At 39.8% G+C, this 24,716-nt stretch overlaps 1 protein-coding gene across 2 annotated transcripts; it reads right to left on the reverse strand.

Moving 5' to 3' along the window:
* Window positions 1-2,396: 2,396 nt before the first annotated feature.
* Window positions 2,397-19,321, reverse strand: nero (deoxyhypusine hydroxylase nero). 2 transcript variants are annotated; one of them, XM_053776751.2, is made up of 2 exons: window positions 19,198-19,321; window positions 2,397-3,364 (listed from the first exon to the last, which is right to left on the reverse strand). In XM_053776751.2, exons 1-2 carry the CDS (start codon window positions 19,271-19,273, stop codon window positions 2,424-2,426), a joined length of 1,017 nt encoding a protein of 338 aa, XP_053632726.2. In that variant the 5' UTR covers window positions 19,274-19,321; the 3' UTR covers window positions 2,397-2,423. The 2 variants fall into 2 exon arrangements, with proteins under 2 accessions (XP_053632726.2, XP_069940710.1); XM_070084609.1 differs by lacking the exon at window positions 19,198-19,321 and adding an exon at window positions 18,851-19,004.
* Between the last annotated feature and the right edge of the window lie 5,395 nt (window positions 19,322-24,716).

The raw sequence follows: 24,716 nt of genomic DNA on the forward strand, positions 1-24,716 counted from the left end.
TGACCATGGGCCCCAAGAAAGCTTCTAGTGCCAACCCTACAGGAATAAGGGTGAGAATTACTATAGAGATGAAGAAAGAGATCATTGCCAATTATGAAAGTGGAGTGCGTGTCTCCGAGCTGGCCAGGTTGTATAGTAAACCCCAATCAACCATCGCTACTATTGTGTCCAAGAAAACGGCGATCAAGGAAGCTGTTCTTGCCAAAGGTTCAACTGTGTTTTCGAAACAGATCGCAAGTGATAGAAGATGTTGAGAGACTCTTATTGGTGTGGATAAATGAAAACAGATAGCAGGAGATAGCATCTCTCAAGTGATCATAAGTGAAAAGGTTAGGAAGTTGCATGAGGATTTAATTAAAAAAATGCCTGCAACTAGTGATGATGTGAGTGAATTTAAGGCCAGCAAAGGTTGGTTTGAGAGATTTAAGAAGCGTAGTGGCATACATAGTGTGATAAGGCATGGTGAGGCTGCCAGTTCGGACCACAAAGCAGCTGAAAAATATGTGCAGGAATTCAAGGAGTACATAGACATTGAAGGACTGAAACCTGAACAAGTGTTTAATTGTGATGAAACAGACCTGTTTTGGAAGAAAATGCCAAGCAGGACCTACATTACTCAGGAGGAAAAGGCACTCCCAGGACATAAGCCTATGAAAGACAGGCTTACTCTTTTCATGTGTTCCAATGCTAGTGGTGATTGCCAAGTGAAGCCTTTATTAGTGTATCACTCTGAAACTCCCAGAGCGTTCAGGCAAAAGAATATCCTCAAGGCTAATTTGTGTGTGCTGTGGAGGGCAAACAGTAAGGCATGGGTCACTAGGGACTTTTTCTATGACTGGTTACACCAAGCATTTGCCCCCAATGTGAAAAATTACCTAACTGAAAAGAAATTAGACCTTAAGTGCCTCCTGGTGTTAGACAATGCCCCTGGTCATCCTACAGACGTGGCAGAGCGACTTTGTGGGGACATGAGCTTCATTAAGGTGAAGTTTTTGCCTCCTAATACCACTCCTCTCCTGCAGCCCATGGACCAGCAGGTTATTGCAAACTTCAAAAAACTGTACACAAAAGCTCTGTTTGAAAGGTGCTTTGTAGTGACCTCAGAAACTCAATTGACTCTAAGAGAGTTTTGGAGAGAGCACTTTAATATCCTCAATTGTGTAAACCTTATAGGTAAGGCTTGGGAGGGAGTGACTAAGAGGGCCTTGAACTCTGCTTGGAAGAAACTGTGGCCAGAATGTGTAGACCAAAGGGATTTTGAAGGGTTTGAGGCTAACCCTGGGAATCCTATGCCAGTTGAGGAATCCATTGTGTCATTGGGAAAGTCCTTGGGGTTGGAGGTTAGTGGGGATGATGTGGAAAAGTTGGTGGAGGAGGACAATGAAGAACTAACCACTGATGAGCTGCTAGATCATCTTCATCAGCATGAGGCCACACCTGAGGAAACTGCTTCGGAGGAGGGGAGAGAGAAATTGAAGAAGTTGCCTACTTCAAAGATTAAGGAAATGTGTGCAATGTGGCTTAAAGTGCAAACCTTTTTTGATGACAATCACCCTAACACAGCTATTGCAAGCCGTGCTGGTGACTATTACACTGACAATGTTGTGAACCACTTTAGGAAAGTCATAAAAGGAACGAGAGGTACAGACCTCTATGGACAGATATGTTGTGCGACAGAAGTCCAGTGACTCTGAAGCTGGTCCTAGTGGCATTAAAAGAAGAAGGGAAGTAACCCCGGAAAAGAACTCCACACCTCAAGTCTTAATGGAAGGGGATTTCCCTTCTAAACACTAAGACTCTCTCCTCCTCCCATCCCATCAATCATCACCAGATCTTCAATAAAGGTAAGTGTCATGTAACTGTGCATGTCTTTTTCAGTTTGAGTGTATTAAAATTAATATTTCATGTGGTAAAATTTTTTTTTTCATACTTTGGGGTGTCTTGCACAGGTTAATTTGATTTCCATTATTTCTTATGGGGAAAATTCATTCGCATAACGATAATTTCGCATAACAATGAGCTCTCAGGAACGGATTAATATCGTTTTGCGGGGGTCCACTGTACTAAATCCACAAGGGTCATATAGCGCTGTTTCTCTCATTGGAGGTCTCACTAGACAACCTGACATGATCCAGTTTTCATAGTCACACACCCACCATGGCACTATCAATGGAGGCTACATTACAACTGGGCTGGTAGAGCTGGATATAACAAAAGGGACAAATTTCTCCACTAATGAGGCTTGGGGGTATTTAGATTCAGTCAGAAGGGGATAAGATTGAATTTTTCAAATTAAGGACCCTTTTGTCCCAAAAAGAGACCTTCAGGGGGCTGTGTGCATTTAACCACAAAGGCAACAATGGAAATGTAGTCACAAAGGAAAATTAAAGGCAGAATTGCAACCTACCATCTTTATTTCAAGACTATCCAGTCATTTCATTTTCATTCTGCTCTACCTTAAGCAGTCCATCAGCATATTGAAATTCTGAGCTATTTTCATACTCAGACATATCTAATGCTACCTCACAACTCTCCCTTACAACCCTAGCTTTGTCTCCAAGATATTCTTTAAGTACTGCCACTGCTGCTTCTGTAGATATTGAACCAAGAGCCTCAGCAGCTTCATGTCGCACCATTTCATTTTCTTTTTCATCTTGCACAACAGCTGCTAACTCTTCTACTACAATATCATTGGACATTTGACCCAATACATATCCAATTTCATGGCGAAAGAGGGCACTGTTACATTTAAATCCCATAGCAAGAGCTTTTGCACTCTCCTGGGTGTTTAAATTGCGAAGAGAAAACATAGCACGATACCTATCAAAAAGAGGAAGGGATTCATCAACTAACATCTCTCTCAATTTATCAACATTGGTCTCCATTGCAGGTGGTGCAGGATCAATAGAGAAAAACTGATCAGCACCATCAAACTTTTCAACTTTACTTGATTCACTTTGCAACCATTCTATTCTGCCTACTGCAAGCTGGCAAGTCTCTGCTACTTCAGTAACTGGATCCTTACTGTAACTTCTTAAGAGATCTAAAACTGTTGGGTCTCCTATAGCTCCAAGTGCCTCTCCAGCTTCATGACGCACCATGGGCTCCTGTTCAACGTCTTTTAATATTTCTACAAGTTTAGGGATAGCTCGAGTATCTCGCATTTGTCCAAGGCAGTAAGCTAGTTCATGTTTTAGGAGCACAGAAGGATCAGTAAAACACTGTGATATAGAAGCAATGGCACATTCTCCACCAAGATTCTTCAAAGTGAAGAGGGCACGGAAGCGTTCCTTCAGTGGACGATTCTGATCTTTCAACACCCGTCCAATGGCCTCTATTTTGCTGTCTGGCACCATTTTTGTTTCTGTGTGGTAAAAAGAAAACCATTACTGTACATTCTCTAAATTCCTTTTCCTTTTGTCTCTGTTCACCTTAGCAGCACATAGGTAGAGTGTTTGCTGACCGATATAGATCAAATCCTAGGGAAAAAGATCAAAGGACCCCAAAAAAGCTAAATATACAGCCTCTCCTCACTTAATAACAGAGTTCCGTTCCTATGACCATGTTGGTAAATGAATTCGTCACTAAGTAAGGAGCATACCATAATGGTAGTGGGTTTATGTCAACCATCTCTGATATTGTTTTAATGTCACCTTTGTACCATTTATAACATTTCTAGTATATTTTTAAATGTTTATAAACAGAATAGAGGAAATCAGCTCTAATATTTAGGTATGCATACTGATCAGAGAGCCCGTCGTAAGTCCAAGTCGTCGGTAAACAAGTATGTCACTAAGTGAGGAGAGGCTGTAAGGGCTTTATCAGGTTATTCTGAGTTTCTAATCCTCAGGGCAAATAATCTGAATAAAATCTTCAAATGCAAGTTAATTAACCCTTTCAGGGTCCCCAGGCCCTCTCAGAGACTTGTTCTCAGGGTCGCCAAAATTTAAAAAAAAAAAAAAAAAAAATTTTTTCTTATGAAAAGATACTTTTTTTCCTAAACATTATAGGCTAAACAAAAAATTTTTACCATTAATACTTACCGAGATAACCAGGCATGAAGTTGACTGAAAATGCCCATATATGGTAACATTGCCGACTGCCATCACCCTGTATTACTTTATTTTTTAGGTACTATTTTCTATTATTTTTTATTTTTTTTTTTCCAAGTAACTTTTATGGCCTGTGAGACCAATATGAGCACTATTTTATAAGTTTTTTCTTTTTATTTACTACACAATAACTGCACAAACACTGTTGTCCTTGTATTGTTTATAATTGTTGTTTACACACACAAATGATATAAAATGTTGTTTATTACTATTTCTATATTTTATATACACATATACAGTCACAGGGAATGTTTCTAGAAGTTCTGCAGCCTGTGGAAGTCTTTGAAACATGGTGTCATGCACAGTGGTGTTTTACGCTCCTAACACATAAAATGAGAGTCTCTGCGTTGTTGTGGGCGTTTTTTTTGTATGTGCACAGACGTAACACCTCTTCTGAGCCTTTTTCTTGAAAGCAGCAGCAGGCAGTTTAACTAGAAAGTGATCACCATGCTTCAGACGAGAAGGTAGTTGTTGATAATTTAGTGGGCGGTTTATTGCAGGTGTTGTTCCTTGGTACTTGAATGCTATTTGTCTGATGACAGACAAACAGAATTTGCCATACGATAGTTTGTTTCTGGTCCTCATCTTATACATATTATAAGCATTGAGCATGGAAATGTCCAGAAGATGGAAAAAGAGTTTTATGTACCACTTATAACTCTTGCGAACACAATCAGCAAACCCATTCTGCATGTCACGTTTGTCCACTGAGAGCATATTGAGGGTGTAATCAATCACAGCTGCAGGTTTTAGAATGGGTTCATTGCTCTCTCTATGCTGCCTGCCAGTGTTTGTCATTTCGTTAGGGTGAACTGATGACAACAGTGTGACATCTACGAGTGCCAGCATCAAACCTGGGCAAGTGTTTAAGATTTGCACGCACTGTGCCACACACATCTGTCATGTTCACTCGCAAAAAATCACTGAGTGAGGGGCTTGTGTACCAGTTATCAGTATATATGCCCCTTACCAAGGTATGGTTCTATCATTGTTCTAACCACATCACCAGAGATGCCCAATAACTTCCTGGTATTTTGCAATGTATAACTTCCAGTGTACACAATAATATCCAATACCAGACCACTGTAACAATCACAAAGCACAAACAACTTTATACCAAAGCGTTTCCTCTTGCTTGGTATGTACTGCTTGAAAGAGAGTCTTCCTTTGAACAGAATCAAAGACTCTTCAATTACAAGCTTCCTGAAGGGATAAAAATACATACTGAATTTCTTTCAAATACACAAACACATTCCTAATCATATATAACCTGTCGTTTCTGTCAGGCCTGGTTTTGTCTGAGAAGTGAAGCATACGTAATAGTAGCACAAATCGATTCACTCCCATTATATCACTGAAACCTGGGGTTGCAATCAGGCAGTCTGTTGACCAGTATGATTTCACACTGTGCTTATACACATGTGGCATAAGCATTATTGTGGCAAAGAAAAGATACATCTCAGCCACAGTTGTCTCCTTCCACTTGTATAGCCATGAGCTTGGTGAAAATATTGTGTTTGCCATGGTGTACTCGAAGTATCTGTTGCTTTCCCTGACAATAATTTCCATCAGGGGTTCGTCAAAGAATAACTCGAAACATTCCAGTTCAGTGGCATTGTTCCCCAGTGTACAACATGACTATATTCCACTTTAGCTTTCATCAAACTGGTGGGGATTTGGAACAAAATTGACAGCTTCCTGCCAATCCCAGGTGCGGTCTGCTGGTGGGTACTGGACATTGACAGGTGGTTGTGGTTGTGGAGGTTGTGGTTGTGGAGATTGTGGTTGTGGAGGCTGGTGTGGTGGGTGGGTGGGGGATGGTGGCCTTTGTTGTAGATCAGCTGAGGCAGCAGCGTGGGTGGCAGCATGGCCCACTGCTGGTGCCTCACGGCCGGCAACACCACCATGCACATTTTCCATCCCAATTGCAACACTATCATCGTCATTTTCAAGGTCTGTTCCTGTTGTACAGCCACGGGATGTACTCTGAGATGTACTTCTTTCCCTTGGAATAGTATATGGCACACTACCAGAGCGCATATATCGTTGTATATACTGACGCTTCACTGGAGAATATTCCACTTCATTATCGCTACTGGAAGTGTTTCCAAGAGCTTGTAGTTCATATTCACTGTAACTATCATCACCAATGCTCACATCTAAGTCCGGGATTTGGGAAAATATTAGTTTCCTCTCTGATTCTGGTACAACTGAACATGAACAAGACGGCCTACACCAGAGGTGGAAGGCTGAGGGTCTGGGTTTTCCTCACTATTACCGATATTGTGGTCATTAGTTTCAGTCAAAACCTCACCAAAACCTTGAAACTCATCTTCACTGGCACTTCCATCTGTATTAGAACTGTCACTGGGGAACAAAAGTATCCCAATTCGCCGAGGAGTGAGGAGCTTCTTACCGTGAGGCATGGTAAACAAGGTCTACTAAAATGGTGTTCCTACAATGCGCCACTGGGTCCCAGATTTTTTTCTACTGCGCACACCGACCACACACCCATTCTCTCACATCTAGGCCTACCAGCCTTTTCCCACGAGATTTGAAGGCGCTAGAATTTATGCGTACTAGTACATCAAAAACCCTGGCACGTAAGCCGTACTAGTACGGCCGAAACCCTGAAAGGGTTAAAGCATTTTGCTAATGCTGCAGTTTTCAGTTATACCCATTCTTCATTTATTCAGACTTCCTACAATAAATATATGTATTCACCACTCACTATCAGTTAGGGATGAAAATATTTTAAGGTGTGTAATAAGTGTACTGTATATGCATTTATTAAGACTAGCTCATTTGCTCACTAAATATATGATAATGTAAACATGTTATCAGGCTTTTATATGCATTTGAAAGTGAAAAAAGGCTACGTTTCACTTTATAGCAGTAGTACGGAACCTAACCTGTTGTATATGAGTATCTATCTAAGTAGACTCTAGGTAGATACTTAAGTTATATATTAGGGCACTGATAGCCTGTTAAAAATCAAATAATTTTTGCTTTATCAGGTAGTAGTTTAGGATGTGCTTGGTTATATAATTATCAATTTCTGCTAAATTCATTTTATGCATGCAACCTACATTACTATGATTACTGGGTAATCCATTATCATAATGAATATTTAAAGTACATAAATAATTATATAAGCCTTTTATGTACCAATATATATATCCTATGACTTCCATTAAAATAATTATCAGTAAACAATTGTATACAGCCTCTCCTCACTTAACGATGGAGTTCCGTTCCTAAGACCACATCGGTAAATGAATTTGTTGCTAAGTGAGGAGTATACTACCGTGGACCCTCGACCAACGATGGCATCGATTAACGATAAATTCGACCAGCGATACATTTTAACGCAAAAATTTTGCCTCGACTAGCGCTAAAAAACTCTACCAGCACTATTTGTTCCGTCTGAGATGCGTCCACTTCTGGCCAGTGTTTACAAGCCAGCCAGCCACAGCGGTCGCTTCCAAGCATACAATCGGAACATTTCATATTATCACAGCCTTTTTAGTGATTGCACCTGCAAAATAAGTCACCATGGGCCCCAAGAAGCTTCTAGTGCCAACCCTACAGCAAAAAGGGTGAGAATTACTATGGATATGAAGAAAGAGATCATTGCTAAGTATGAAAGTGGAATGCGTGTCTCTGAGCTGGCCAGGTTGTACACAAAACCCCAATCAACCATTGCTACTATTGTGGCCAAGAAAACGGCAATCAAGGAAGCTGTTCTTGCCAAAGGTGCAACTATGTTTTCGAAACTGAGATCGCAAGTGATAGATGATGTTGAGAGACTGTTATTGGTGTGGATAAACGAAAAACAGAGAGCAGGAGATAGCATCTCTCAAGCGATCATATGTGAAAAGGCTAGGAAGTTGCATGAGGATTTAATTAGAAAAATGCCAGCAACTAGTGGTGATGTGAGTGAATTTAAGGCCAGCAAAGGTTGGTTTGAGAGATTTAAGAATCATAGTGGCATACATAGCATGATAAGGCATGGTGAGGCTGCCAGTTTGGACCAAAAACCAGCTGAAAAATATGTGCAGGAATTCAAGGAGTACATAGACAGTGAAGAATTGAAACCTGAACAAGTGTTTAATTGTGACACGGACAATGTTGTGAAACACTTTAGGAATGTCATAAAGGAACGGGAGGTACAATCCTCTATGGACAGATATGTTGTGCGACAGAGGTCCAGTGACTCTCAAGCTGGTCCTAGTGGCATTAACCCCTTCAGGGTCCAAGGCCAAAATCTGAAGTGGTGCTCCAGTGTCCAAGAAATTTTGAAAAAAAAAAAAAAAAAAAAAAAAAAAAAAAAAAAAAAAAAAAAAAAAATTCTTACAGAATTAAAGAGCATATTTTTGTGAAGGTAATAAGACAAAAAAAAATTCTGATCAGTACTTACCGAGATACAGTGCCAAGAAATTTGTCAAAAATGATATGGTGGCGGTAACATCGACGAATTCCACATACACGCATTACATTATTTTGCGGTTTTTATTGTTTTTTCTTTTCTTTTCCAATTTTTTTTCTATTCCTACTAACATTTGGGGCCTGAGAGACCATTACTGTATATAATGTATATATATAAACTCACTGTATTGAACACAATAACTGCACTAAAGTTATTATCATATTATTGTTTACCACTGTTGTTTATTACAATAAACATGCACAAATACGTATTGTATAATACTAATGTTCTATCATATATTTACATATTTACAATCACTGGACATGGTTTTAGAACTGCTGGAGCTTGTGGAACTCCTTGAAACAAGGCACCATGCACAGAGGCACCTTACATTCCTCACACAAATCGAGTGTCTTTGCGTCTTTGTTGCCGTCGTTTTGTTTGTGCACAGGCGATGCATCTCTTCTGAGCAAATTTCTTCTGAGTTGAAGGAAGTTGTATTATGAAATGATCACCTTCCCTCCTCAAACGCTTGGGTATATCCTGAGGAATTCGAGGACCGTGTTGTATAGCAGGTGTTCTTACCTGGTACTTCATTATGAGTTGTCTGACAACAGACAGACAAAATTCACCATACGGTGGTCTGTTGCCAGTCTTTATTTGGTACATATTATATGCATTGAGCATTGAAATGTCCATGAGATGGAAGAAAAGTTTCATGTACCACTTGTAACTCTTACGAACAGTCAACAAAACCAATCTGCATGTCACATTTGTCAACCAAGCGCATGTTTTGTGTATAATCAATCACTGTCACTGGTTTTTGAATACGTTCATTAGTCACTCGATCAACTTTGCCACTGTCTTGCATTTCATTACGTTGAATGGTTGTCAACAATGTGACATCTCGTTTGTCATGCCACCGTAATGCCATGATGTCATTGGCAGTAAACACCTGCACGTCATCACCACGAGCACCTGCGTTGAGCCTGGGCATATGTTTACGATTAGAACGCACTGTGCCACACACATCTGTCTTGTTTACTCGCATGAAATCACTGAGTAATGGGCTTGTGTACCAGTTATCGGTATATAATGTATGCCCCTTACCAAGATAAGGTGCCATCATGTTTCTCACTACATCACCTGAGATACCCAATAACATCTTGGTATCTTTCAATGTTTTACTACCCGTGTATACAACAATATCCAACACCAGGCCACTGTCACAATCACAGAGTACAAACAGTTTTATACCAAAGCGTTGCCTCTTGCTCAGTATATACTGCTTGAATGACAGTCTACCTTTGAACAAAATCAAAGACTCGTCAATTACAAGATTCTTGAATGGATAAAAGTATATGCTGAACTTTTGTTTGAGTTACATGAAAACATTTCTAATCTTGTATAACCTGTCACTTCTGTCAGGCCTGGTTTTGTCAGAGAAGTGCAACCTACGTAAGAGTAAGATAAACCTGTTCACTGGTATGATTTCACTGAAGACCGGGGTAGAAATTAGCCGATCTGTGGACCAGTATGCTTTTATATCATGCTTATAGACGTGAGGCATAAGCATTATTGTTGCAAAAAGCAAATACATTTCTGCAACAGTCATCTCTTTCCACCTGTGTAGTCTTGACTGTGGTGATAAGATCGTATTTGCCATGGTGTACTCAAAATACTTATTACTTTCCCTGACAATAATTTCCATCAATGGCTGGTCAAAGAATAATTCAAAGAATTCCAGTTCATTGGCCGTGGTTCCAAGGGGACAAGTAGGTAGAATTCCACTTTGAGAGTCATCAAAGTGGTGAGGCTTGGGAACAAAATTGGGATTTTGCTGCCAATCCCACATACGGTTTGCTGGTGGATACTGGACATCATAGGCTGGTTGTGCGGGTGGTTGTGGTCGTGGTGGGCTGGTGGCTGACGCTCCGCTTTGTCCTTGAACTGACGAGTCAGCAGCGTGGGTCCCAGCGTGGCCTGGCGAGTCACGCATGGCGGTGCCACTACCATCACCACTAACACCATCCACTGATGCCTGTGGTCTATCCATGCCAAGTGTAGCCACATCATCCTCACTATCACTACCTAAAACTGGTGTAGGGCCACGGGATGTACTCCGTCCCCTGGGCACAGCATAGGGTACACTACCCGAGCGCATGCGGCGGCGAACATACCGACGCTTCATTGGTGAATATGATTCCTCACTATCACTACTCGAATGATCGTCGAGCGCAATAAAATCACAATCCACGTCACTATCATCATCATTACTGAAGTCAGAGGCCTGGCCACACGAAAATATTAGTTTTCTCTTGCGTTGAGGAACAACCGACCGTGAGTCACGAGTGCCCACACCAGAGGTAGAAGGTTGAGGATCGTCAGGGTTTTCTGCACTATTATCGATATCCTGGTCATTCTTTTCAGTCACTAACTGGATGGGGTGAACCTCGGTAGGCCTACTGGTGACACGAAATGGCCGTCTTGCTGGTCGACAATTTTATCTCCAGAAATCGCTGTAATCGTCAGAATTACAGGCCCTCCGATGCCACCATTTATCGTAAAGGGTTCTTTAATGGAGATATCGTAGGTTGAAGGTAGACACACTTGTAGGATGGTAACTATATTGTCAGACTGAGATGAGGGATGGAGCCCAGCTGCCTTGCCTGTCCGCTGAATGGTCTGCCGCCGAGTGAGGCCGGGGCAGAGGTATGAGCCTACACATCTGTATCCCGTGACGTCACACAAAGCCACAGGCCTACAAGGGATCTCGTATCTAAAGCACGTGGATGATACTAATATGCTATGCTATATAATACAGGGAATACAGGGATCAGCAACTATGCTGACAATCAAAGCCATAGAATTCGTCTTCACTTTCACTTCCATCAGTGTCAGAACTATCAGATAGGAAGAGGAGAGTCCCAATTTTCCGGGGAGTGAGAGCTGACTTGCGATGAGGCATGGTGAACAAGGGTGACTGAGCCGGCGTTCCCACAATGCTATGCAGGCGCCTGGATTTTTTGTTTATGGCACACACCCACCACGCAGACCCGTTCTCTCACACGTAGGCCTATGAGCGCTTTTGCGCTAAATTTGACAGCGCTAGAATTTTGGCGTAGATCTACGGTTTGGACACTCAACGTAAAGCCGTAGATCTACAGGACGGACCCTGAAAGGGTTAAAAGAAGAAGAGAAGTAACCCCGAAAAAGTACTTGCCACCTCAAGTCCTAATGGAAGGGAATTCCCCTTCTAAACACTAACACCATCAACACTCTCTCCTCCTCCCATCCCATCAATCATCACCAGATCTTCAATAAAGGTAAGTGTCATGTAACTGTGTATGTCATATTCAGTTTGTGTGTATTAAAATTAATATTTCATGTGGTAAAAATTTTTTTTTTTCAATACTTTTGGGTGTCTTGCATGGATTAATTTGATTTCCATTATTTCTTATGGGGAAAATTAACTCGACTAACGATAATTTCGATTAACGATGAGCTCTCAGGAACGGATTAATATCGCTGGTCGAGGGTCCACTGTATAATGGTAGTGGGTTTGTGTCAACCATCTTTGATATCATTTTAATGTCAACTTTGCATCATTTATAACATTTCTGGTATATTTTTAAATGTTTATACAGTAGTGTACTGTATATTGTAATAAACAGAACAGAGGAAATCAGCTCTGATATACATTAAGGTATGGATGCTGATCAGAGAGACCGTCGTAAGTCTGAGTTGTCGGTAAACAAGGCTGTACAATATTGTGATGAACTACAATAAAATTTATAGCAATTAAAATTATTGCGGTATGTTATACATAATTACGATATTTATAATCCTGAAATCATTTTCTATGATTATATTTAATTAATATCCACACCTATCTATTTATTTATTTTATTTATTTATTTATTTAAAAATTTGAGCACACATACAGAGGTACAAAAAATACAGATAAGAGCAGCATGCCAAAGCCACTTATACTATGCATAGCATTACGGGCTGGCTTAAAATTAACTTAAGATGAACTAAGCAATGATGACATCAGTGATAAAACTTTAATGTATACAGATTACTATAAAGCACAAGTGAGTATTACAAAGACAGGTCATATGGTTGCTTGCATTGTTGTACATTCAGTAGAATGGAGTATTCTGTTAGGTAGTGTATTTAAAAAATAATAAAGTTAGATTGGGTTTTAGGTTTAACATTTATGTGATATAATTGTGAGAAACATTTAAGATATACAATTTATAAGGTTCAGTTATTCAGTATTTATTTGGTTTTGGGTGAGTAAGTGATCTTTGAGAAGGGACTTGAATTTATAAACAGGTAGTGTTTCTTTTATATTTACAGGTAATGAGTTCCAGATTTTAGGGCCTTTTATGTGCATTGAGTTTTTGCATAGTGTGAGATGGACACGAGGAACATCAAAGAGTGATCTGTGCCTTGTGTTATGGTCATGTGTTCTGTTGAGGTTGGCAAGGAGATGTTTGAGGGGAGGGTTAATATCAGAGTTAAGTGTTCTATGTATGTAATAGGTGCAGTAATAAGTATGAATGTTTTGTATGGTGAATAGGTTTAGTGTATTGAATATTGGTGGAGTGTGCTGCCTATAGTGAGAATTTGTTATCATTCTAACTGCAGCCTTTTGTTGGGTAATTAGTGGTCTGAGATGGTTACTTGTTGTTGAGCCCCATGCACAAATTCCATAGGTGAGATAGGGGTAAATAAGAGAGTGATATAGGGCCAGGAGGGCTGACTGTGGAGCATAGTACCGTATCTTCGATAGTATGCCTACAGTCTTGGAAATTTTCTTAGAAATTTGTTGTATATGTGTATGAAATTTGAGTCTATTATCAAGGTGGATTCCTAAGAATTTTCCCTCTGTTAGCTTTGTGATAGGTGATCCGTTTATCATTATGTTAAGAGGGACATCTGTAGCTCTGTTACCAAACTGAATGAAGTAGGTTTTGTCAATGTTTAGTGTAAGTTTGTTAGTCCTCATCCAGGTAGCTATTTTCTGTAATTCGGTATTTACAGTATTGGCTAGCGTGACTGGGCTCGGGTGGGAGAAGACGTATGTAGTGTCATCTGCAAATAGTGTGGGTTTGAGTAATTGCGAAGCATTTGGTAGGTCATTTATGTATAGGAGAAATAGAAGAGGGCCAAGGACACTTCCCTGTGGGACACCAACTGTAATTGGTTGTGCAGAAGAGTTTGCCCCATTTGCATACACATATTGGCTTCTGTTGCTGAGGTATGACTTGAGGTAGTTGAGGGAGTGCCCTCTTATACCATAGTGTGACAATTTTACGTGGAGCAAGTCATGGTTAACTGTATCAAAAGCTTTACGTAAGTCAATGAAGATCCCCAGTGGGACTTCTTTTTTCTCTATTGCAGTGTATATATGTTCTAGCATGTGTATAATAGCATCATTAGTATTTTTATTTGGCCTGAATCCAAATTGGCAGGGGTTGAGTATGTTTTGGGAGATAAGGTAGGAGTAGATTCGTTTATGAATTAATTTTTCGAAGATTTTTGAGAGAGGGTGTAAGTTGGATATTGGCCTATAGTTATTCAACTCTGTTTGGTCTCCTCCTTTGTGGATCGGGGTGACCCTTGCTATTTTGAGTACTGTAGGGAAGGTGGAGGATTCAATGGATTTGTTAAAGAGTGTTGCAATGATTGGTGATAGCACTTGTGACACTTTTTTGTATATAAAGGGTGGTAAGGTATTTAAATCTCCTGCCTTGTTTTTTAGCGTGTTGATAATAAGGGAGACTTCGTATGGGTTAGTCGGAGCTAGGAACAGTGTGTTCGGGTAGTTGCCAGTGAGGTAGTCATTTGGTGGGGTATCTGAGCTTGGGATTTTATTGGCAAGGTTTTGTCCTATAGTGGAGAAGAAGTCATTGAGTCTGTTTGCTGTTTCTGTTGGTGGGAGTTGGGGTTCATCTGATTTTGCTAATTTTATTTCGCTATTTCGTGATATCTTTTTTGTTCCTAGAATTTCTGATAGGGTTTTCCAGGTCTTTTTTATATCACCTCGTAAGTTGGATAATCTGTTCTCATAATACAATTTTTTTGCCCTTCTTATCAGGCTGGTTAGGATTGACGAGTAACGTTTTGTTTGGTCTCTGGTTATGTGACCCATTCTGTACTGTTTTTCATATTGGTGTTTTGTATTTATGGATTTGAGAATGCTGGGTGTTAACCAGGGACTGTTCAGTCTCTTAGCTGTCATCTGTTTAGTTTTTTTAGGGCAGTGCTTGTTATAGAGGTATTGGGTCTTTTTTAGAAAATTATTAATACATTCGTCAATATCTGAATAGATTTCTAGCTCAGTGTACCAGTCAATGTTTGCTACTGCTGTTGTGAAGTTATTAATGGCTGCCTCATTGTGAAGTCTGAAGGTGACTTTAGTAGTGTCTTGGGGTAATTTACCAAGAGTTGTTATGAGAAAAGTAGGGTAGTGGTCTGTGGTATTATCTGTAATTATGCCTGATTTTAAAGGGGATATGGTGTTGGTCCAGATGTGGTCAAGTAGGGAAACACTAGTCTCTGTAACTCTTGTAGGTTTTGTTACTGTTGGTAGCAACATACAGTTACTCATTGTGTTTGTGAATTCAGTAACGTGTGGGTCCTGGTCTTGCAGGAGATTTATATTGAAGTCACCTGAGAGTAGTAAGTGATCTTTGTTCATGCGTGCATCAGTTATCATACTTCCTAGGTTTTGACTAAATTGGCTAATGTTTGACTGTGGAACTCTGTAAATGTTTATCAATGTGAGAGGTTTTTGTAGGTATTTGGATTTGAATTTGGCTATTATATATTCCCCATGTTCATCCCTTGTGCAAGTATTAGTGATACATTCTAGTTGGTCTGAGTAGTATATGGCTGTGCCACCCCCTTGTTGGTCTGGCCTACAGTTGTGTATGGCTGTGTAACCAGGAATGGCATAGACATCTGTACTATCAGGCTTTAGCCAGGTTTCAGTTAGTGTAATGATGGACATATTGGCATGTAAGGAATTCAGTAATGCTATGAGGTCATCATAATGCTTGCTTAAAGATCTGATATTGTAGTTAAAGATAGTTATGTTGTTGTTGGCACTGAGAAGTGCCTTTGATTGTTCTGCAGTGTAGTAATTACAGTAACTGTTTGATTCATTTAAGTCATTAAATAAGAGGTTGGTATCAGGATCAATGCTTGTAATCATAAGATTTGTAGTGAATCTATAGTTAGAATTAAGTATAGAACAAAGTAAATAGTCTTAAGCTAAAAAATAGCACCTGAATTATTTAACAATGTAAAATAATGAGCTAAGGTAGTTTTTTTTTTTTTTTTTTTTTTTTTAAGCTAAAATAAAGGAGACAATATAAAAGGGGCTAATACAAATAAAGTGATAATCAAATAATGGAGCTTGGGAATATGATAGTAGGTAGTACTATCTATAATTCAATATGCTAATTTTTATAAAATCATTGCGATTATATGTGCAGTACTTACATATAATTATCTATAATTATTGATCATTATCTATATCATACTGTCATCATAATAATATGATTATCTAAAATAACCATTATTGAAAATCATTATCACAGTACAGTATCATGATTATTAATAATTAAGATCTAAAATTCTATCATGATTTATATCCAGAATTTGCTGACCTGGTTTATTTAATAATGATAATTCTGCCAAGCAGACTGGACATATAGTTAATGCTATATAATTGAAAAAGTATCATAAATATCAGGATATCATAAATGTAATACATTTCCTAAATTTTAAATAACATAAATTAACCCTTTGAGGGTTTCGGATGTACTAGTACGGCTTACGACCCAGGGTTTTTGACGTACTAGTACGCCTAAATTCTAGCGCCCTCAAATCTAGTGGGAGAAAGCTGGTAGGCCTCCATATGAAAGAATGGGTCTATGTGGTCAGTGTGCACGGTATAAAAAAAATCCTGCAGCACACAGTGCATAATGAAAAAAAAAAAACTTTGACCGTTTTTTGGAATAAAACAGCGACTTTGCACTGTATTTTCGTATGGTATTTATTGTTGTATTCTAGTTTTCTTGGTCTCATTTTATAGAATGGAAGGCATATCATAGAAATTGAGATGATTTTGACTGGTTTTACAATGAAAAGTATCTTGAAATTGAGCTCAAAGTAGCAGAAATGTTCAATTTTTACCAAAGTTCAAAAGTAAACAAATTATGCCAAGCGTCCAATACACGTCAACTGGTGAGTCTAATATTCTTTTGCAAGTGCGCCAATATGATTCATACCATTTTTTTACACTAATGCAGTAGTCTGCAAAACAGTAAATCTTCTATTTTTTGTGAGAATAAAAATTCAAAGTGGAAAGCAAAAGAATGTAAGAGGAGCCTTGAGACGTGACTAATGAACAGAGGAAATGTCATTTTAGTGCCAGGAATGTATTTCTTGTTTGTTCTGGACCCTATTCGGAAATTGGCATCTTTTTAAATTTGTGTGAAATTGGCAAAATTGCTAAATTCTGACCACTGTACTGGATAGTTGAAATTGGTAAATGGGTGGTTTCTTGCACTCATTCAATAGAAAAAATGGAGTTCTAGCGAAATATTCATGTTTTCTGTCGACTAGTACAGTGGAACTGGCCGAAAATGGGGCTCAAAGTGGGCAAAATCGCCGATCCGTAAACATCGCCGAGACCGCTAACTTCGCGAGAGCGTAATTCCCTAAATTTTCCATCAAATTTCATATTTTTGGTGTCATTATGATAGGGAAAAGAGTCTCTATCTTTTCATAAGAAAAAATAATTTTTTTTTTTAAATTTGGCCGACCATGAGAACGAGTCTTGGAGAGGGCCTATCGACCCTCAAAGGGTTAAAGATAAGTTGACATTAAATAGGCTAAGTTGGATTAAACCACATAATATAAATTCTAGCAAGCCAAGACTTGACAAAGTTCTTTTTAAGCAAAACTTAGCTGCTGTAAATGTCTTTGGTACAACAGTTGTGCAATAGTATGTGCATTCACCTAATATATTATTTGCACTGTAAAGTTGATAAATTAGACACATGTGCAAGTCTTGGGTATCTTTATTGAGGAAACGTTTCGCCACACAGTGGCTTCATCAGTCCATACGTAGGAGAAACTTGAAGAACAGGAGGAGAATGAGGTAATCAGTCCCTCAACCTTGAGTCGATGTGTTCAGTCCATCAATCTTGAGTAGAATACGGCAAATGAGCGGAGAAGCAGCTTATAAACCGTATGGCAGGAGAGGTGTAGCAGTCATAGGTGGCGTTACATTTGTTCAATGTGGAAGTAGGTCGTGCCCAAGAATTAGGCAAGCGAAGAATTCCTAAGTTGAGGGACTGATTACCTCATTCTCCTCCTGTTCTTCAAGTTTCTCCTACGTATGGACTGATGAAGCCACTGTGTGGCAAAACGTTTCCTCAATAAAGATACCCAAGACTTGCACATGTGTCTAATTTATCAACATGTCGGTTCTCTGAACCATCCATCTACGCACTGTAAAGTAAAAGAACACAAGTGCAACTAGTGTGACATTTTATTGTGGTAACATTTCACTCTCCAGAAGCTTTGTCAAGCCATTACAAAGAATACATGGACACAGAGGGAATATATAGGCTTAGAGTGAGGTGTAATACTAGGGGTAGTAGTAGTAGTGATACAAGTTGTATTAGTAGCAGTAGTAGTAGTAATAAAACTTATATCACTACTACTACTATCACTAGTATTACACCTCACTCTAAGCCTATATATACCCTCTGTGTCCATATATTGTTTGTAACGGCTTGACAAAGCTCCTGGAGAGTGAAACATTGCCACAAAAATGTCACAACAGTTACACTTGTGTCCTTTTACTTTACATATTGTCGGTAATTCTACCAAAATATATACATACATATTAATTGCATCGTTACTAATAATAAATCATTAATGAATTAGAGTAAATAAGATTGACATAATTAAAATAAATATTACTGCAAGAATAACCAAATACATTACTGTTCTGGAAATATTTCAGTGTGGAATAATAAACTGACAAAAAATTACCTATTTCAATGTAGTGTAATATACTGACGAAAACACATACAAGGAACTCTGTTATTAAGCACTTCGTAGTGTTATTTTTGTTTTTAATTGCAACTAAAAAAAATTTAATCCTATAGTTTACGGAAAAAGCCTTCATAGCATGTATTATTCAGTTTTGGATGAAAAAATGTAGTGAAGTGAACATATTTATATATATAAAAAATATATAAATGTAAGTAGGTACCTGGGTGTTAGTCAACTGGTGTAGGTGGCATCCTGGGGGACAAGACTGAAGGACCACAATGGAAATATGACAGACTGTCCTCGATGACGCACTGACTTTATCAGGTTATCCTGGGTGGATGAACCTCAGGCTTAAAAATCCAATCAAAAATTTCTTATTTCGTAATAAGCCAATAGATAGTGACGTCAGTCTCCTCCATCATCTCGCCCGTTAATCTACATTTTACGCAAAATTGTTGAAACACTGAGATATTAATGATTACCAATTGTACCTCAGTAATAAATCCTCACACTTATTATCAAACTGTGTATTACCTAACATTATATTAATGTCAAAGATGAACTTACTAGAAGACCAGCAGGCGTGTTGTTGTGATGGAATGTAAGGGCGACTGTGGCGTGAGCTGTGCCAGTGTTGCCACATGAACACAACAGCTTATGGCCAAATTTTGAAGAAAATATGGCCAAAAATGGCCACATTGGAAAAATATTAGGCCAAAAATATGGCCAAAGATATTGAATTGTATGAATTAACATACCAATAATTAAGTGTGCATAAATTATGCCTATATATTCGATTACATATCAAAAATACTATTAATTAAACTTAAAATACTTACAGTGAGGAATGACATGTTATTGCAAGGCTAAGTTCTATTTCTGCTTGTTCTTCCTGGTCATTTATGGACGATTTGATAACTTTATCTAAAGTTGTTTGCGATGTACTGGCACATTTATCTTAATGTTTCTTTGATTTTTTCATGAACAGATGTTATAAAGTTTTGGCAGCAAGTTAGTGTAGCAATACTTGCAATATGCATTCTGTCCATCATCAGAAGATTTCACCCACAAATATTTTACTTCCCACTCTTTTTTTATATTTTCTTTCACCTCTATTATCACTTTTGTACTTAGGCATTGTGGAAATTATATAATTTCCGAAGCTATAGTGCCTAATAAGTGTTTAATGTGTTGATTTGGGTCAAAATGTATTTGTATTTTGAATGGAACCAACTGGGTTCCCGCTGCGCCTGCGCAGACGTGCGGGGGTATAGGTCGAGCTGGGGCACGACAGGCGGGAGTGTTTTGAATGTAGTGAGGAGGCTGGGAAAGCATGGAACCAGGAAATTGGCGTTCACGGCGGCCTAAGGATTAATATAGGCCTCATTTCATAATAGGAAGTGTCGTAACTGTTCCTGGTGGAGAGTGAGGGAACGTGATTTACGGGACCACCGTAATAAAGTGGTAAAATGAGTGAATAAGGGTAGGACCGGGTGACTGGCGCGTCACCATGGACTGTGTCCCAGGGAAAATTACCCTTGGTTTAATCATCACTCATCGGTCTCAGATCTTAATGGAGTGATCTTTAATGTGTATTCAAATTCAATTCAAAATTCAAAGTTTATTCTCTATAAGGATTACAATGCTGAGTTTACAGAAATTTGGTTATTGTGTGGTTTACATGTAGTAAAATTGTGATTACAGAGTGTACCACTAGAACGCTTAGCATGGCTAGGCATTTCGGGCAGACTTAGTTTTATTCTTAATTGTAAAATATTACAAATTATGAGGTAAGTTGGTATTATGGCTAAGTGACTAAATACCAGTTTGTGAGTTTAGCAATGTGAATGCTTTTGTTTTGGCACAGTACATAGTTTCAGTATTGGAGTATCACAGGATTCATTATTTTAAGATTGAGATTAATATTTCTGTTCATGGTCAAATGAGTGAGTGAGTGTAAGTGTGAACCACCAGGTGGTATTCGTGTAGTTAGTTGACGGGGTGTATCAGGGAGATAAGATGTTTTCTAATGGTAGTTTTGAAGGTGATGAGTGTGTCTGCAGTTCTAGAGTTCTTAGGTAGGGTATTCCAGATTTTAGGGCCTTTGACATACATTGAATTTTTGTAAAGGTTTAGTCGGACACGGGGAATGTCGTAGAGATGTTTGTGTCTGGTGTTATGCCTGTGGGTTCTGTCACAACTATCAAGAAAGCGTTTTAGGTCAAGGTTGATATTAGAGTTTAAGGCCCTGTAGATGTAGATTGCACAGTAGTAACCTGGAGTTTACCTGGAGAGAGTTCCGGGGGTCAACGCCCCCGCGGCCCGGTCTGAGACCAGGCCTCCTGGTGGATCAGAGCCTGATCAACCAGGCTGTTGCTGCTGGCTGCGCGCAAACCAACATACGAGCCACAGCCCGGCTGATCCGGAACTGACTTTAGGTGCTTGTCCAGTGCCAGCTTGAAGACTGCCAGGGGTCTGTTGGTAATCCCCCTTATGTGTGCTGGGAGGCAGTTGAACAGTCTCGGGCCCCTGACACTTATTGTATGGTCTCTTAACGTGCTAGTGACACCCCTGCTTTTCATTGGGGGGATGGTGCATCGTCTGCCAAGTCTTTTGCTTTCGTAGTGGGTGATTTTCGTGTGCAAGTTCGGTACTAGTCCCTCTAGGATTTTCCAGGTGTATATAATCATGTATCTCTCCCTCCTGCGTTCCAGGGAATACAGGTTTAGGAACCTCAAGCGCTCCCAATAATTGAGGTGTTTTATCTCCGTTATGCGCGCCGTGAAAGTTCTCTGTACATTTTCTAGGTCGGCAATTTCACCTGCCTTGAAAGGTGCTGTTAGTGTGCAGCAATATTCCAGCCTAGATAGAACAAGTGACCTGAAGAGTGTCATCATGGGCTTGGCCTCCCTAGTTTTGAAGGTTCTCATTATCCATCCTGTCATTTTTCTAGCAGATGCGATTGATACAATGTTATGGTCCTTGAAGGTGAGATCCTCCGACATGATCACTCCCAGGTCTTTGACGTTGGTGTTTCGCTCTATTTTGTGGCCAGAATTTGTTTTGTACTCTGATGAAGATTTAATTTCCTCATGTTTACCATATCTGAGTAATTGAAATTTCTCATCGTTGAACTTCATATTGTTTTCTGCAGCCCACTGAAAGATTTGGTTGATGTCTGCCTGGAGCTTTGCAGTGTCTGCAATGGAAGACACTGTCATGCAGATTCGGGTGTCATCTGCAAAGGAAGACACGGTGCTGTGGCTGACATCCTTGTCTATGTCGGATATAAGGATGAGGAACAAGATGGGAGCGAGTACTGTGCCTTGTGGAACAGAGCTTTTCACCGTAGCTGCCTCGGACTTTACTCTGTTGACGACTACTCTCTGTGTTCTGTTAGTGAGGAAATTATAGATCCATCGACCGACTTTTCCTGTTATTCCTTTAGCACGCATTTTGTGCGCTATTACGCCATGGTCACACTTGTCGAAGGCTTTTGCAAAGTCTGTATATATTACATCTGCATTCTTTTTGTCTTCTAGTGCATTTAGGACCTTGTCGTAGTGGTCCAATAGTTGAGACAGACAGGAGCGACCTGTTCTAAACCCATGTTGCCCTGGGTTGTGTAACTGATGGGTTTCTAGATGCGTGGTGATCTTGCTTCTTAGGACCCTTTCAAAGATTTTTATGATATGGGATGTTAGTGCTATTGGTCTGTAGTTCTTTGCTGTTGCTTTACTGCCCCCTTTGTGGAGTGGGGCTATGTCTGTTGTTTTTAGTAACTGTGGGACGACCCCCGTGTCCATGCTCCCTCTCCATAGGATGGAAAAGGCTCGTGATAGGGGCTTCTTGCAGTTCTTGATGAACACAGAGTTCCATGAGTCTGGCCCTGGGGCAGAGTGCATGGGCATGTCATTTATCGCCTGTTCGAAGTCATTTGGCGTCAGGATAACATCGGATAGGCTTGTGTTAATCAAATTTTGTGGCTCCCTCATAAAAAATTCATTTTGATCTTCGACTCTCAGTCTGGTTAGCGGCTTGCTAAAAACTGAGTCATATTGGGACTTGAGTAGCTCACTCATTTCCTTGTTGTCATCTGTGTAGGACCCATCTTGTTTAAGTAGGGGCCCAATACTGGACGTTGTTCTCGATTTTGATTTGGCATAGGAGAAGAAATACTTTGGGTTTCTTTCGATTTCATTTATGGCTTTTAGTTCTTCCCGCGATTCCTGACTCCTAAAGGATTCTTTTAGCTTAAGTTCGATGCTTGCTATTTCTCTGACCAGTGTCTCCCTACGCATTTCAGATATATTGACCTCTTTTAGCCGCTCTGTTATTCTTTTCCGTCGCCTGTAAAGGGAGCGCCTGTCTCTTTCTGTTTTACATCTACTCCTCCTTTTTCTTAGAGGAATAAGCCTTGTGCATACATCGAGTGCTACCGAGTTAATCTGTTCTAGGCATAAGTTGGGGTCTGTGTTGCTTAGTATATCTTCCCAGCTTATATCGGTTAGGACTTGGTTTACTTGGTCCCACTTTATGTTTTTGTTATTGAAGTTGAATTTGGTGAATGCTCCCTCGTGACTAATCTCATTATGTCGGTCTGGGGCTCCGCGCATACATGACTGAACCTCAATTATGTTGTGATCTGAGTATATTGTTTTTGATATGGTGATATTTCTTATCAGATCATCATTGTTAGTGAAGATGAGGTCTAGTGTATTCTCCAGTCTAGTAGGCTCTATTATTTGCTGGTTTAAATTGAATTTTGTGCAGAGATTTAAAAGCTCGCGTGAGTGTGAGTTTTCATCAGAGCTGCCTCCTGGTGTTATTACTGCAACAATATTATTTGCTATATTCCTCCATTTTAGGTGCCTTAAGTTGAAATCCCCCAGGAGCAAGATGTTGGGTGCAGGAGCTGGAAGGTTTTCCAGACAGTGGTCAATTTTTAACAGCTGTTCCTGGAATTGCTGGGATGTTGCATCCGGAGGCTTGTAGACTATCACAATGACTAGGTTTTGGTTCTCGACCTTTACTGCTAAAACTTCCACTACATCATTTGAGGCATTTAGCAGTTCTGTGCAAACAAGTGACTCTGCAATGTACAGGCCAACCCCCCCCCCTTTTGCCTGTTCACTCTGTCACATCTGTATAGGTTGTAACCTGGGATCCATATTTCATTGTCCAAGTGATCCTTTATGTGGGTCTCAGTGAAAGCCGCGAACATTGCCTTTGCCTCTGCAAGCAGTCCACGGATGAAAGGTATTTTGTTGTTTGTTGCTGGCTTTAGACCCTGTATATTTGCAAAGAAGAATGTTATCGGACTGGTGGTATTGTTGGTACTGGGGGGGGATTTTTTTTCCGGCATTAGTATCTGTATCTGTTGGTTTGGAGTGGAGGCCATCGACTGTGGTTCCACTCCAGGAATGACTGGATTTGGTGTACGATTTCTGCCATTTCCTGCCAGTTTTTTTTCCTTCCTGGCACTAAAAAACCTCTCCCTCTTGAGTGGCTGTGGCTACCCAGGTTTTCCCATGGCCTGGATGTTTTGTATCTTTTTGTCCCCTTTAGATGGTATGCCTGGCAATTTAAGTTATAGCACAGTCTTTCCTGTACTGAAGAGGTACACAGTTCAGGGTGAAAAAGCTTACAAGAAGGGAGTTTGCATTTTCCTGTTGTCATATGGGCATGGCATTTCCTAGGGTGGTCATAGTTGCACGTCCCATCTGTTTTTCCAGATTTCCCATGCCAGCAGATACCGAGTGCATAGTATGTGCACAGGCTTGGTTTCCGTTTGCCTTGGGTTTCTGTGACTGTATTCCCTGTTGGTGCATGTTTCCCTGTCTTACTTCTATCCTCCCTAGCACCAACAATGGAGCTCCCACCATTTGTTTTTGGTAATATATCCTCACTATTGCTAGTGGAGTCCTCTTGTTTGCTATTTCCTGCGGTATTTCTAGTTTGCAATATTGGTTTTATCTTATCTTTGACTACACTTGTTTCCCTACTATGGCTCCTGTCCCCTATGCGGTCATTCATATGTATTCCTTCCTGTGTATAATTCCCGACTACCTGGACAAAATCTCCAG

The sequence above is a fragment of the Cherax quadricarinatus genome, chromosome 13, assembly GCF_038502225.1.
Source record: "Cherax quadricarinatus isolate ZL_2023a chromosome 13, ASM3850222v1, whole genome shotgun sequence".
NCBI lineage: Eukaryota > Metazoa > Arthropoda > Malacostraca > Decapoda > Parastacidae > Cherax > Cherax quadricarinatus.